The sequence below is a fragment of the Lacerta agilis genome, chromosome 7 (assembly GCF_009819535.1).
Source record: "Lacerta agilis isolate rLacAgi1 chromosome 7, rLacAgi1.pri, whole genome shotgun sequence".
In the NCBI taxonomy this organism is placed as follows: domain Eukaryota; kingdom Metazoa; phylum Chordata; class Lepidosauria; order Squamata; family Lacertidae; genus Lacerta; species Lacerta agilis.
The window spans coordinates 31162860-31179652 of NC_046318.1; the positions used below are offsets into that span (position 1 = coordinate 31162860).

At 37.4% G+C, this 16793-nt stretch overlaps 1 protein-coding gene across 6 annotated transcripts in view; it reads right to left on the minus strand.

Moving 5' to 3' along the window:
* Positions 1-1623: 1623 nt before the first annotated feature.
* ATP9B (ATPase phospholipid transporting 9B (putative)) overlaps positions 1624-16793 on the minus strand; it is a 124650-nt gene continuing 109480 nt past the window's right edge. For 5 of the 6 annotated variants that reach the window (XM_033154765.1, XM_033154771.1, XM_033154769.1 and 2 more), the window contains 13 exons: positions 14463-14546; positions 13133-13303; positions 12096-12194; positions 10762-10851; positions 9231-9375; positions 8243-8307; positions 7812-7967; positions 7627-7691; positions 6939-7047; positions 5885-5942; positions 5322-5525; positions 4779-4811; positions 1624-4150 (listed from right to left, as the gene is read on the minus strand). In XM_033154765.1, the coding sequence (XP_033010656.1) occupies positions 4014-4150; positions 4779-4811; positions 5322-5525; positions 5885-5942; positions 6939-7047; positions 7627-7691; positions 7812-7967; positions 8243-8307; positions 9231-9375; positions 10762-10851; positions 12096-12194; positions 13133-13303; positions 14463-14546 (1416 nt within the window). In that variant the 3' untranslated portion in view covers positions 1624-4013. The remainder of the gene's footprint in view (positions 4151-4778; positions 4812-5321; positions 5526-5884; positions 5943-6938; positions 7048-7626; positions 7692-7811; positions 7968-8242; positions 8308-9230; positions 9376-10761; positions 10852-12095; positions 12195-13132; positions 13304-14462; positions 14547-16793) is intronic. The other variant, XM_033154766.1, reaches the window with a different exon arrangement.

A 16793-nucleotide genomic window follows, 5' to 3' on the forward strand; every position in this document is an offset into this window, starting at 1 on the left:
AGAATCATGACACAATTTCCAGCCTCATCACAAGAACGACAATTATAGGAAATGGGTGGGGAGCAGAATGCCTCTCAGAAACAATAATAGGAATTCTGGTAGTAAGCAGGACAGTAGCCAGTCCCCCTAAATTAAGCCATTCCTTCACACAGTAAAACTCTTTTATCTGCTGAAATGGAAATATTCAAGAAGCTGAATTTTACATTCTGTGCTCCAGTGGAATTACAGGATACACAGACCATTCCCAATGAGAGAGTCAGAGCCTTGAAACATACACTTGGTTAACTGGTTCAATGCTGTCTCAAAAATGAAGTGGCACACGACTAGTTCCAGTACTGTTCAGACCTGATCAGACTTTGTCTTTTGAAATATTCAGCACAATTGCTCCGTTATTTTCAGTATATCTCTGGACTCCCTGATTTAGTAGGGACCAGGTTTTCCCTGTGTCATTAATTGTGACAGAGGATATATATTGCAGGTGTGCTGTCACTGCACTCCCACTACTGAAGATCTCTAGTCTAAGCAATGTGTAAAGTCACAGAAACCCTGTCATTCACCGAAGCCTACAACCCTAGCTACAACGTGAAAAGAGTGTTTTCTGTGAAAGTTGGGTCACTTAACCTTGAAAAAGATTCATGTATTTCATTCACTTCCTTGTGACAGACTCTTATATCTAGATAAGCCCCAGTGATTCAGAAAGTTCCTTCCACCTCTGTAATAGTTGGTTTTGGCTAATATGACTACCGGTAAAAGGAAATCAGGAGCGACTTGGATTCTTCTTTGTCTTTAGTTTCAAACACTTAAAGAACTAAGATATAACTCTCCACACATTTGATACAGACATCAACAGGTATGCAATATTTGGTTGGAATGGCTAATGAAGTCTGAAGATCACCTTTTCATGGCAAATAGTGGTTCTGAATTCGTCTACAGGCTCTCTAGAGATAATTGTGTGATGAATAAACATGAATCAGTCCATCAATTGGGTGGTGATAAATTAGTGCTATTTCAACAGGGAAGTCATGTTTCTGATGACCATACCTTGCTGCATTCAAGGATTTTACATGTCATAATAACAGCCTCAGCATCCTGAATTAACACTTGCACATGTCACACAATTTCATATATCAAATGACGTGTGCATGTAACTCAGGGCGCTTACAAGTTGAAATATGCCTAGAGTTAACCTGCAAGAAGAAACCATAGCTCCTCCTTACAAAGTATGACACAAGCATCAAGAAAGGGGAAAGGTGTCAAATTGCTCCATCTTCTCCCCAATCTTGCTGTAGCATGGGCTAGTCTGATTGTTTGCTTTTTGGGCAAACAAGTTTTAGATATTTGCACTCCATGTACACTTGCTTCAGAATGTTCTTCTGTTACAAAGGAAGAATGATCCTACACACTTTAACTCTGCCCTCATATAGGAATAGGTGCTGGAAAAGGAAAGGTTATGTAACAGGTACTGTGCACTGCACTTCCACCTACAAATCTCGGAGTAGAAGTACCGCAAAAGTGAAATGGTAATGCTTTTCTTTCCTGTTTGCATTAGGTATAATAAGATGCAAGTGACAAATATTGGTTAATTGTGTTCTTTTCACACAGTGCTCTCACACTAACCATGTCATAGTCAGTTAATTTTTAATATACATATGTACATATTTATATACATGAGATACACAATACACTTATGTATATTTGCGTTCTTGTACACAGATATGCTCAGATAAATCTACTTGCATTTGTTAAACCAGGTCTGTTTTTCTTTCTTAATAATTTAGCCCACAATAAAAGTTATTTTATATCAAAAGATGACCAAGCACCTTTTGTTCATGTACTGAATTTAAACTCGGTGAGGTTTTTGTCTGCTTGGAACACATGGATAAATAATTACAATGGGAAATGGACATTGGCTATAATATTGCTGACTACTCTGTTCATAAGCTGATGGTCATTTGTAATTGTTTATTTATAAGTATTCCAAAAGAACTGGACGTATTTTAGCTTTCTCTTTTCAGTTACAATTAATTAAAACACAGCACAGATAAAAGCTTAGCAGATTTCACATATCATGAGCAGAGCAGTGTGCCAGCACATAACACACACCCCCCCCCCCCGCAACAACCTGATGACATCTAGTGGGCACTGTGATTAACTGATTGTTCCAGAAGTTCACAGAAAGAAAATTAATGAGCAAAGCATAACAGAAACACTACCAAACATGTTTATTTTACAAACTTTCAATAATAATATTTGGTAGAAATGAGGTTTTATTGCTTTTATAATGAAAACAAAATGGGGGTTTTTATTTAAAAAAGAAGCAAGGATCAGTTGCTATTAAAACATCTTCAAAACAAATGGAGTTGGATTGTAGCTCAACTAGCTTGGCAACAGTCTGTCTGTGGAGGTGTCCAAAATTAGCATCATTATAAAATAAGAAGGGCATAAAATGATGGTTCTAAGTAACTATAAATGGAGTTGCGAGATAGTCTAACAAAACAATGTGATACAAAATACAATTATTAATTGCTTAAAACATACAAATAATCTTATTTTTAGTAAAGAAGCATGGGTAAATTATATTTATTTTTCAGCTGGTACTTGACTAAGCTAAATAACCTGGTACATCTATTTCTTGAAAAATGAAACAGCATTGTGGGAAAAAAAATATCCTGCATAATAATACAGTACATAAGATTCAGACAACTATCCATCAAGATTACATCAGATTAGAGTATGTTATTTTCTTTTCTTTGTTGTAACTAACTCAGAAATATAAAGATTAAGTTTGGAAGATGATGGATTTTCTACTATTATTATGTTGTCTATTTTATCCTTTTTACCTGAGTAACCTTAAGAAAACAATTACAATGTGCATGTACTTGCCTGACTCAAGAGTTCCATGTTAAGTCTATGCTCAAAGGAAGTTTGTGCAGAGACCCTCATTAATTCAAACAGAAAGTCAATCCACATGTACAAAGAGGAACCATGTATGTGGATCAGTTGCATCTACTGAAATTAATGGGGGAAACATTCCAGGAAGAGGAGTTGTGCATAGACACAGAAACTCCTGCACCCAGAACAGACTGTTTGGGAATGATCCATTAAGCATGGGTGCTACATAACCATTTCCCATGGGGCTTGAGCAAAATCCCCACTAAAACGACGAAAGCTGCACAGAACCCATTGTTGGTGGATTTTTTTTTCCATTCAAGGTTAATTTCTATATATGAAATGTTCAGTAATGCGCTTACGCTTCTGGAGTATAGCTTTACAAATACAAAGCAGCTAGGAGTTTATAAAACATTTACTGAACAGTAAAGTCTAGGTCAATCTGTACAGATCAGTAGGTATAATGTAAATATGTACAGGAATTTATTTCCATCACGTTTTGTGCAATGTGGCCTCCATTTGCAATTGAAAGGCTGCTATCTATGACACGGATTTCTTAATGCAGCTAGCAATGCAGAGTACAGGGGAGGAAAAAAGGACCACAGATCCCAAACAAATACTGTGCTACGCAGACATCTGTACATAATTCATATAGTGCATATATCGGTTACATAGAGCAGCAAATACAGACAATCGCATTTACAGTTTCTAGGCTTGTTACACTTTTTTTTTTAACGTGGGAATGAATGAATATTCCGATGAAAGAATGTGTCTATCAGTAAATGATGAGCTTATAGGAAAAAATGTTTTCAGTTTCATGTGCAGAAAAATAGTGCAGTAGGAATAAATCCTTTACAGTAGCAATTAAATAATTCAGAAGCACTGTTAACGCAGAAGTTTAAAAAAGCTGTGTACAAAAGGAAATTTGTTTCTTCTGAACAGTTCTGCTAATAAGCTCACTGTAACACCTCGAAGAGGTTCCCCATCCTTTTTGTGCTGTTTGCTCCATTTTTCTGGTTATTATTTTTCTTCTCTCTATTACAGACTGAAGTAGAGTGTGAATGCTTGAAGCAATTTCTAGGTATAGTCACATTGGTGGAAAAAACACAGGTGTGCAGTCACTTTTATGAGGTAAGTTTGGAGTAACTTGGAGGAGAAAATTTACGTTTTAAGTACTTCAGAATATAAAGTGGAAGACAGCTTACTACAGTGATGGCTGACACTTTCCACAGGAAGGTCACAGTTGTGATAAAGGCAAGATCTATAGACATAAAAAAGGGAAAATAAGTTGTAAAAGCAGGAAATTGGGGGAATGTCCAATGTGCAAGATCAATAAATATAACTGAATTCTTGTCACAGGCTGTTTTAAAAGACTGTGAGGTGGTGGGAGCTGATTAATATTAGGCCACAGTTGTATGTTTCTTTTAAAATTGCTTTATTAAATCAGTCTCACCTGAAAATGGATTGAATAACACCACTATGACAGATTTGAAAATGCCAGGCTCTTGCTCAAAGGCAAATGACAAAGAACAAAGGCAAGCTGTTCAAATATGTCACCTTTTAAAAATCCAGCATGATTTAAACAAAATTAAAAGCAAATTTTGAACTTAGAAAGTTGAATTTTATAGATTTCAGGATTGTTGAAAGACACTTTCACGATATTTGCACAAGTAAATTTAAATACATATGCAATTAAACAATTAAGAACCTGATCAGTCTTTTTCAATATAAATCCATTAAGATTCCAAGTAATTACCATGCAGTGGAATATGAAAAGAGCACTTTGTTTTTCAATGCTAGCAAAAAAGAATGCCTGTTAATGTTTTGGCAAATTTGTCCTAGTGCTCTGTGGGGCACTTTATCTTTAAGAAAATATCAATTATACCTACCTAAGAAAGCTCCAAAAGACACTCTGCCTATACCTGCTCCGATAAGGTAGAAGAAGAAAGGACAGATTTATAGAAAAACAAGGAAATAAGAGAAGATGCAATATATAAAAAAGGAATGTGTTAAGAGAGAGCTGAAAGGTTCGAAAGTGGTTAGTAGTATCTGAAGGCTGCTTTCCTACACACCGTACCATTAAAAATATATTCTGGAGTATATTCTAAAAGTGAATGTTATTTTTAAGAGCTATGTTAGATAAACAGAAGACAGAGGTCAGTAACTCCATACCTCCAACAGCATTTTTAATTTGAATGCTGTGGTGAAGAGGAATCCTAACACAACCCCTTGTGAAAAAGGTCAGATTTTTATATATAATGAAAGTTGCCTGGTGTTACCTATGGCGACAGTCCACATATCTGGATCAAGTTAATACAGCTGAATTGAATTCAGACAAAAACTACTGTCATACTGCTCACAGCTGGGTAAACATAGACCATCTTAAAACAGAACAATAGATGCTACCCATTATGTAAGTGATAGCTACTCACCAAAATATTCATTTAGAAATGCAAGCGAGGCCACATAACAGCAAAGGCTGAAGATTTCAGCCACCACCATTAACCAATGCCATGTTCGTATGGTAAGTGCAACCATCAAGAGCTCAGTCAGGATTAGCGCAGTGAAAGAAATGGCAACAACATGAACAAATTCGGATTCGAAAAGCAAAAGAGCTCCATACATCAGAATGCCACCTGAGAAAGATATACAAGAACTTTAATAATGGATTCACTGTAGAGCTCATCTTCTTCATGCACGGTTCGTTACAGCACTTCCACTCCTCATTCTAGGCATTCAGGGACTGCATGGAGAATATGGGAAGGGCTCAAACAGTCTTGCAGGGGGTGGGGGGGGGGGAGATCAATGTTGAACTGCAATTAATAGGTCTGACACTCCTTGAATATCATATTTCAAGATAAACATAAAGCTATTTTTAAAAGCCCTGTGGATGAAACGTTAAGTTTTGGAAATTTAATTGTGAAAGCTGGAACTGTTAGAAGACAAAAAAAAAAAAAAAATTTACTCAAGAAAAATACCTAGACAGATTTCTTACCTTGGTAAATACTGATTAAAACCCAGATGAGGAAAGTCTTAAATGACAAAGATCTTCCCTAAAAGAAACAATGAAAAGAAGTTTGTAAGCAACTTTGACAAGGCAAAATATATTCAATTAGCAAAAAACTATGCATTTTTATTATATATTTTGGGACTACAACGACCCGATTTTAAAAATAGAATACATGGGCTACATTTCAGCATTTACATTTGGTACCTAAACCTAAAAGATTTATTTAATTTTTTGCAAAAAGATTCAATTTCCCTATTGAATATATAGTGCTGTGGTTCAATTTTGCAATAATTATAATCACTTCTGGAAAAAAACAACCTCAGCTGTAGTTTTGAAAGGGACATTTGTTTTTCATTACTGATATAACACACAATTTCACTTTTTCCGTGTGGCAGGGTCTGGGAATCCACCAACCATCTGAATTACCCACAATGCCCCTGAATGATGCAATGATTCCCAGAACCAGCTGTGGTCAAGAGAGTGGGCGGACCAAAACACCTACCGTGTTTCTCCTAAAATAAGACACCGTCTTATATATTTTTTCGCTCAACAAAACACAGTATGGCTTATTTTCAGGGGATGTCTTATTTTAACCGTGTCGCATCGGTACGCTGCATAGCCACGCCTCTCCAGGCTGTTTTAATGGGAGGTACCACGTCACTATGGCTTATTTTCGGGGAACGGCTTATATTTCACAAATGCATAGAAATCCTGCTATGGCTTATTTTATGGCTATGTCTTATTTTAGGAGAAACAGGGTACTACTTGGGTTCCAGCAGCTGCTTGAGGGTGCTGATGCTGGTCTTAATATGAAGAAACAGCCCAGTGTTCAAGGCAAGATGTATGCTATGTTAACTTATCACTATAATATTTTGCTCTGGAAGTGGCAACTTTTTTGTAAACTGCTTTAATGTTTGTTTGTTTTTACAATCAAATGGTGCACAAATTTTATGAAATAAATGAAGAAGGGCCAAGGGGGAAAAAAGAAAAAAGGAAAGAAAGAATATTGCCCACATGGACCCGTTTTGAAAACTCTTACCTTAGTAAGGTCTTTATAAAGTTCTGGATAAAGGAGTGCCATTTCCGGTTTCACATCCTGATCCAGCACTAAGGAGAAAACTGGGAACATCGTGTATATGGTTGCATACCTCAGGGAGAAATCATTTGAAAAATATTTAAAAATGTATCCTTTACATAAACTTGCTTTCACTTCCATAATAATATCTTGGTGCCCATGCAAGCTAAGGCATATGTTAGTCTTGCTTTGGACATTTTTATCTTCACCAATCAAAATAACACAATCTGATTACTTACCTGTTTTATCCCATTTATACTTAAGAGGGAGGTTCGCAGGAACTCATTGAAAATTGAGTTCTCCTGCTGCATGTGGATTAGCGAGCATGAGATAAACTAAACAATGGATTCGTGTACTTTCTACACAGAACTCACTTTTGTGTACTAAATTTGACTTGTGTGAAGTAACCATTAGTGGCACATGCTTCAATTCACTGGTTTCTGTCTAGAATTAGTACTGTTTTTGAGGCCACAATAAAAAGATTATAGTGGTCACCTATAATGGTAACATATTACATGCCACAACAGTGGTAACATAATGAATGTTACTGTTCATTATAACTAATAGCCATTATCATAATGATGATCGCTGTAAACGAACAACCAAAACACCTCTGAAATAAATTTTTTGTAGAACTGAATCTCTTACTTACCCTACCATGAGGAATCCTTGGTATAAAGGAACAGATGCAAAATAGAAGACTGAAGAAAACACAGCCTAGAGGAAGAACACAGTATATTATATTGGGATTCCTACAGATAATCTGGGGAAATTATTTAAATGGCTAGAACAATGTTAGTAAACAGTTCACCATGAAAGCAAAAAAGAATTAAATACCTGCATAGTTGAAATAATAAGGCCTCTGTGCATGACAAACTGACCAAGTGCTGCCGATCTTTTGTAACTATTTCGACCATGTACCATCAGCAGCCGGCCAATGTGTTTAAATTGTGTAATTGAAAAATCAGCAGCCAAAGAAGCTTGTTTCCCCTCCTAAATTGAAAATAAGAATCACACATTTTAAAAAACCGATCAACACTGTAAACATCACCTTGGAAAAAGTACCATCTATTAACAGGTTTAATAATGAGCACCTCCAAATCTGAAAATTCAAGTGATTGGGATTTATACACAGCATGAACTTTTACTATTGTTATTACAACAAATCATGAGTAAGATATACATATATCAAATGTATTTACAATTTTAACCAGTGGATTCCAAAACATTATAAAGTATACATTTAATAAACTCTGTAATAAATATACCTTTCCTTCAATTCCAATACCACAGTCCGCTGCCTGGATCATATTGACATCATTTCCTCCATCACCTGAAAAAAAGTGCAATCACCTGTCACATTTTAGACTAGTTCCACAATCTTTAAAATTTGCTTGAATTTAATTTCACTTGGAATTAATTTAACAAGTTATTTGAATTAGCGTTTAGGTTAGAAGGTTATTTTGCTGCCTCAGTTTTGGTAATGCAAAACAAAAAGCAGGCGTATTACAGATCAGTATGTATCTCTTCAATGATTTCTGATCCCTTACATTTAAATTGACCATTCAGAGAATCTCTGTTGATATGAAATACTGGAGATCCACTTATTAATTGCTGCAAAAACAGAATTTGCACATTTTTTTTAAAAAAAGGTAGCAACTGAGCTTTCTTAAACCTATTGATTTAAATGGACTCGAGTGTGCTTAATTATCTGCTGGGCAGTAGCAAGAATATATTGCTATATATTGCTATATTGCTATTATACAGAAATTCATGTATCAGCTTGAACTATCACTGAGCAAGGAATAACCAGCAAAGAATCTTTTGATGTGGACGCTCTTCCTCAAGTACTTGAAAATGTAAGTTCATGATCCAAGACTATGATAAACAAAACTGTATCACCTGAATTAGAATGAATGGGAAGTATCATGAAAATTATTAAGAAAAAAATAGTACTTGTGTATATGAACTATTTGTGTGGCATAAAGGATTTGCATATTGTCATAGAAAACTAAGCTCAAAGTAAAATCAAAGGATACTATGATAAAATACTTTTAATAATGCATTTTAAATATTTTTAGTACCAAGCATTAATGATTAAAGCAGAGCTTTTTAATTCTTTCAAAGTTTTTACGAAAACAAATATAACATTCGCATATTAAATTATCCAGGACAGTTCCTTAGTCATTATTGTACTTGAGAGGACAGACATATCATTAGTTTGTCAACAGGAATAAAATCAGAGTGGATGCTTACCAATTGCACAAGTACGCTTTCCTGTGTGGTGTTGCAACAATTTTACTATGTGGGCCTTTTGGGTGGGTGAACACCGGCAGCATACTACAGCTGGACACTGACAAGCTAGTTCCACAAATTCATGCTCATAGTATTTCAAGCAGACCTACAAAAAGCAACATATTGGGGGTTTACCACTCAACAGAAATCCAGCAGTATTTTTAGCTTAAACACCATTAGACCAAGCAGTTAGTTGAAAGTTGGATCACTTTTCAGTGCTATTCCCATGCACCAGAAGTACGTGTACCATGGGCTATGGGCAAGATAGAAAGAAATGGTAGCTAAATGTCTGTTATTGTAAAGTCTAAAAGGCAGCTTGTTTCTTCATCAATGGAAATCACTGTGGTGTGTGAATGAAGATGTAAGAACATACTATTTATCTTGTACCTTTATTTTGATACAACACAAAATAGGATCTATTAGAGCATGTTAATACAGTACATGCTTTGAATGCAAAGGTTCAATTCATGTTATCTCTAGATAGAGGTGGAAAGGGCTTCTGCATGAAAACTTGAAGTGCTGCTGCCAGTGACTGTCAACAAGACTGAGCAAAAAGGCCAACTGTTTGCACAAGGCAGCTTCTGACGATCATGTCCATGACAGATAATCCTGACCTCCCCACAACTCATCGTGGGGCAAGTTCACCCTTCCCAACAGCAATAGACACTATTGCAGGAACAAGAGACTTGCCCACGTATTGACTCCTTCTGCAGAACTCAAAAGAAGGAGCACACAGATTTGCTAGGGGACTAGCTGAGGGTGGAAATAATTTGTTCCTTCCAGAAAATATGCAATCAAGAATACGTACAACTCACTCATGGACAACCCGTATAGAGTACAAGACACTTAACAGAGTGTAATTATTGTTACATATCTGCTTAATGGTTGACTATATAAGCTACATTGTGTATGAAATGAATGTTTATTGGGGATGGGATATATGGAGATAGTTTAAGTGGTTTTAGAAACTGAAAAAATAAGTTTAAAAACTACCCCCCCCATGAGAATGCTGATTCTTAAACCTTTCCAGTAAAAATCTCCTTCGTGATTCTTGTGCCAGTGTCTCTGTAAATTGAAGCTTTCAGCCACACACTTATATTGCTGAACGGGCAGGGTAGGGCACTGCAACTCTTGGAGAGGCTCTCCCCCCCCCCAATGGAATTTAAATGGGAGAATTTAACTCACAGAAAGTTATTATCATCTTTGATATTGTGAAATGACAAACAAGTATTTTTGCAGAAGGAGGGTGATAACAAAGTTATCCATTTATTTCAATGAGTCCAAGGCTGGTATCAGATAAAAGATATTCTGGGTAACTGTTCCCCAACTTGGTTTAATCTTACAGTATTAAGTGTTTTTGATGTAAAACAAACTGCAGACCAAAGGTGCTATTAGGGTCCTCTTTTGGCAGTCTGGTGGTAAAAGTACTTAGAATTAATCAAATTTTAAATTACCTTAACAGTACAGTCACTGACAAAAGCCAGGGCCTTACCTCCAGAGAGTCCCCAGATATTACCAATGCACAGTCATGTTTCCTTCTGAATGCATTTAGCTCCAAATGAGCTTCTCCACGACTTGTAACCTTAATTAAAAAGCATTCAACAGTTTAAGGTGTGACCGTAATATATCTATCTATCTATCTATCTATCTATCTATCTATCTATCTATTATGGTGGAATTACTCTGGTTTTTTCCATCCTCATATCATTTTATATAGCTGAGACAAAGACCAACATCCCCCCCATTCCTGGAACATCCCTTGACTCCCACTCTAAATCACAATACAGCAATATCTGCAATGCTGAAGGAAGGCTGAGTAGGTGAAATTTTCTAAAACTCCCCTTTGGAATGATGCAAAGCTGGGGAGTGGGGAGAGGAGCAGAGATTGCACAAGTTGTGGCACATTGTCATAATGCTAAATCATGGTCTACTGCTATATCGGACCAGGGCAATACTTCATAGAAAATGAAAAAATATTGGAATGAGAAACTGTATTCTACCCCAGGATTTCCAAAGGGATAAGATATAAGGAATGTGGAGCAGAAGGGATAGTAAGTACTGATCATTTCCAAAGTGGACATTTTCATGCAATTATAATTCCAAAAGAGGAAGTCCTCATGTACTAATCGAGGGTGGGGAAACTTGCAAGGTGTACTCCAGGAATATGGGCATAGTCTGGGGAAAATGACCGTGTGAGCCAAACTGGAGAAGCCAGCAGACCAAGATCAGCTCACAGACTGGAGTTCCTCCATCTCTGGCCTTGACTATCAGAAAAAGCTGTCAATATGTTCTCAGTGTAGTCAGAAAGACACTAAGCTGGCTTTACTGCACTTTAGCTATCCTCTGACATGGGGTCAAATTGAAACAGAAGACTTTTTCTGTATGGTTCCCATTGACATGGCCTGTGTAGGCACATAGTATGTGGGCATGTAGGTACATGAGAACATGAGTATATGTGCATAATTCAACAGATGTCATGAAACATAAAAAAACAAATTAAACTGGGGCAGCTAAGGGTGTATAGCATTCCCACTAGAATTCATTCTTTTACCATACTGTTTTTTTGTTTGTCTGTCTGTCTCATAAAATGAATGACACAACAAAATGAATGAACACATATCACATCTTTAGCAAACACCACAATAGTAGCAGGCACTGCTAAGAGTGACAAGCCTCGGCTCTTGCTCTGTAATGTACTAGTGTTTGTATATTTTTACATTGCAATGTAGCCAAAGCGAATTCCAAGTATGTTGGAAAATGTACTTGGCCAATAAAATTATTCCTTTTCCTATTCCTAAGAAACAAAGTACTGGTTGCAATACTTACAGGTCTGAAAATATGAATATCTTGTGCTCTGGATACTAAGTGAGAGCTTTTTGCAATACAAGTAGCTGTCTCCAATTTATCTCCTGTTAACATCCATATCTATGAAGTAATTGAAAGTCAGTTTAGTTGACTATTACTTGTCTATTGCATTCACACAAAAATTCAAATGTATCTCTGTCCTGAGCATTGTGTTCAATTGCTGTCTATCAAAGCAGATTCTTATTATATATCATTAAACAAAAATGTATAGGTCCCCTCTGCTAAGGATATGGTGCAGGGTGCAGCTGTTGAGGCCAGTAGTGGATGGTGCGATGGGGCAGAAGTGCTCACCTGACCTCTTAGCAGCAGAGTTGCTGCTTTATACTAAGAGTGGGAGGTGCAAGTTTGTGGGGAGGTTGGGGCTGTGCAAATGCACTGGCTGAGTTAATACAGCACTCCTGCCAGCATGTTCACACAGTGCTGAGCTCCCCACCATCTTGTATCTCCCACTCACCTTCCCAGGAAGCAGCAGTGATTCACCAGCCAAGAGATCGGGTGAGCAGCACCACTTCTGCCCTCACCCCGTCTGCTACTGGTTGAGGCTCTATGTAGGAAGAAGGGGTAGTTTAGGTTGATAGGATGGAGGTTATGTGAGGTAAGTCAGTATTGTTATACAAACAGATGTGTCTGTGGCTGCATTCATGGAATATTTCACAGAGGAACATTTTATGACCGTTGAAGGTACAGAATATATTTATGTGTACTTTTGTGCACATTCTTTGTGGAATAGTTATCTATTGCTGCAATAGTTAAATAAGTCTTCTATGAAAAGTGACAACATGGGTATAAGAGAACAGAGCTGGGCTTCTCCTTTCTCTCTCTTTAGTTCTGTGGCCTAATCTGCAGGAGGTTATCCAGTATCCAAACACTCCTTGTGTCATTTCCTTCTCACATGGTAGCAGACTGAATCATTTGCTATTCCTGGAAATAAATCTACCATGCAAAGGCAACAAATTTAAAGAAACAAGTTAACTATCTGACAAAACAAAAGCTAGTACCTTTATTCCAGCATTTCGAAGCATCTCCAGAGTTGGCCTGACATCAGCCTGTAGTTGATCTTCAACTCCAGTGAGACACAGTAATTCCATTTCTCTTTCTAAACTCTCCACAACAGCGGCCACCTTGAGGGTTCTGTCATGTATACTTAATTTTGCTTGGTTGTATCGATTCTATTTACAAGACAAAAATCCAACTTTATATACATAAAAGGTTTTTACTTGTTGCCAACCATAAGGATGTAAGAGCAGTCCTGCTGGGTTAGTCCAGCACTTTGTTCCCACATGGGCCAACCTCAGCACAACAGCATTCCCCCCACTTGTGATTCACAACAACTGATATACAGAAGCATACTGCTTCAAGACAGTGGAGGCAGAACATAGGCATCACGTTTAGCAGCCATTGATATTCTTATGCTCAATTAATATCTTAAGGCAGAGATTTTCAAGCTTTTTGAGTCCACGGCTCCCTTGACCAACTACATTCTTTTTGTGGCACCCCTATGGAGCTCAGGAGTCCAGTTATGTCACCCCCTTGCCTGCAGAGCTGGCAGCCGCTCACCCTTTTTCAAACACCCTCCCTTGTGGAGGGTTCCCTCAGCCTCCTCTCCTCTCTCCTTGGGAGTTCTCTGGGAAGCCGCAGCTGCCACTCCTGGTCTCTGAGCTGCCCCCCTTGCCCCAAAGAGAGGTGCTGCCTCACACTGCCCCACAGGGGCATGGGAAGCACCCCCTGGCCAGCCCCAGAGGCACCATTTGCCTAGGGAGCTTGTAGCCAGGGCCGCTGCAACAGTTGTGCAAGCCTTTGGGAGGCAGAGACGCAAGAAGGCATTAGAGGAGGCAGGGAAGGAAAGAGGGACAGAGGCCAGTGTTCTCGCAGCACCCCAGACCAGCACACTGGTTGAAAACCACTGTCTTAGAGGAACAACATTCCATAGCTCAATGCTCAGGAGACAACAAGACTGAAAACTTAAAGATGAGGCTTCAACTGTTGACAGCCTTCCTTGCTGCCAGGTTTCCTCCTCCACTCAGAGATAAGTTTGAGAAGAGGGCAAGAGGTGTGATGATGGAGGGCTGAGAGAAAGCTTCATGGGGCACAGTGTCTTTTCAAGCTTTCTTGAGAAAAGTCCAAGCTTTCTCAGAGTTTTCTCCTAAAAGCCCGCAAAGACTGAGCGTATGATAAAACTAGCTAGAGTAGATCTCACTCATCATTAGTCTATATTAGCCAGAGGTTTAACATTCTAAATTATTTTGAAACACGGAAGTATTTTGGATTAAGTGTGTCGTTAAATCCAGAGTAATACAAAAACATCAGTATAGTACGAGGGTTTTCTACCTCAAAATCCTGATACTGTTCTTCGGTTAATGATTTTTTGGCAACAACCAAAGTGCGTAGTCCTTCTCTTGCCATGTTACCACACTAAAATTGCATATAACAAACAATAAAGCAGTCATGAATCATGCAGAAATGGCTTTACAAGTGGATTCACCCAACTCAGATTAATATCGCAAATGAACGATCAATGTGAAAAAACTCTAAGGCTGGAAATGATGCAACATCATTTTGCAAGTTTCTCCCAACTATTCAAGGGAAAGTTATATGAGCTCCAGTCCTTTCTGAAAGGGTGGGTCCAGAAGGTGGTTCTGGAGGACGGCCTTTTCCGCCCCAGAGCTACTGGCCTTTGTGGCGCTTCAAGCTTCCAGCCTCTCACATTTCTAATGCTCACTTCCATCTACTATTCAAGAGAGGCAATGGAAACCTGAAAGAAGTGGGTGGAGGCAGTTCTGGGAGGGCAAGCAAATAAACTTAATCCAAATAATATATAAGTATATTGGTTGAGAAGACCACCGATGTGGTTTGCAACCAGTTTTTAACAGGATTACTCTACAGTTGAAGTGCCTGGGGGCAGAACTTGCTTGTACTGTGCATCCTGCTCCCATCCCCAGTTTAATCCTTTACATGTTCAGACAGATGCCTGAACACAGCTCTAGACTCAGTGTTATCTATCTATCTATCTATCTATCTATCTATCTATCTATCTATCTATCTCATAAAATTTATACACTACTTGATTGTAAAAAAAAACTTCAAAACAGTTTACAAAGAGATAAAACAATAAAATACAGAGAAAAAAATCGCAACCATACTTTAAAACGTCTACAAGTTAAAACACTAAAACAGATTGAAATTACCTCAACTTTCTAAGCATCTGGGCATCTAAGCATCTATAAGCTGGTGATCTCTGTGGTTAGGCATGCCTTTCGACTAGCTGAAGCTGGTAGCTAACGTTGATCCTATCCGGAGAAAGCTGACCAGGCTTCAGCTAAACATACACTCTATATAGTGAGTGCAAAGTGCAAAATTCAGTCATAAGCATGATTGCTGGGCCTAGGTGGTTTGATCGTATCATATACTAATTTTTCATCATCTGCATTTGCAACCCATTCATTGGTGGTTTCGACTGGAAGTGCTAGTACTAGCCTTTAAATCCCCAAACAATTTGGTAACAGATTATCTGAAAGATTGCTTTCACCCATGTAAATTTGCAGGGCCCTAAGATTAGCCCCAGAGGCCCCTTTCTAGACTGGTATGTACCAGGGTGAGAGGTGGAATTCCCTCTCCCAGCAATTATTTGCCCCCTTTAGTCCTTTAAAGCTGCACCCAAATACTTTAAAAAAATTTATCCAAGCCTTGTATTGATTTTACTGCTGTCCTTTTATACAATTTACTTCAATGTTTTAAAAGATTTAACATGTTTAATAGGTCTGTTTTAAACATTTTTATTTAAAAATGTGATGACTTGCCTTAAAAGGTGGGATAGTAGTATATTAAATACATAAATTGATAGTAAGAACAAATAAGTGTCATGGAAGTTCTATGTAAAAATAGCAAATAAAGTTGAAAATAAGGAAGCCTGATTGTGAATATTCAACCAAACATTTATGTGGTCCTCTACATGATTTGTAAGCCGTTGCTTTATTTCAACAAGTTTCATTCCTGCCCACCCAAGTTGCATATATTTTAAATGATTTTTAAATTAGTTTTACAGGCTGACGTATCTATGTGTCATTGGTGAATTACCATTACCATAGCATAAATATGATTGGTAGTAAGTTTATTTTGTTAAATTAAAACACAAGAATTAAAAATAATACAAAACAGCAACATTAATGATTCTTTAAAATGCTTGATGCTCTCTGTCTAGTGCAAAATGATTATTGATTTGACCTCATAATGCTAAATAAATTAAGCAAGTATTTTACAATTAATTGTGCATCATTATCGCCAAAAGTAATTTTTATGACACTTTATTAGCTCTTCAGGGAGTTTAATTTATTCATGCCCCTGATTAAATCAAACTGCCTGAAGCAGGTATTGATTTATATTGCCAATACCATTATGAACATGCATTGTGTGATCATCACATTACCATATTGTCTATATGTAAGGTCAAATTAAGACAATTGCTGGTGTCTAGTACAGCAATGAAGTGCAATGTATTTAGTTTGTGAAAATAAATTTATTTATAGCTTAATGATACAGTAAAAATGTATGGTAGTTAAGAAGAAAATAAAAGAAAAAAGTTGGGTGCATCCAACCTCATTTTATATGTTTATTTGTTCTGGAATGAATTCTGAATACTTAAAAAGGACATCCATCTGTCGT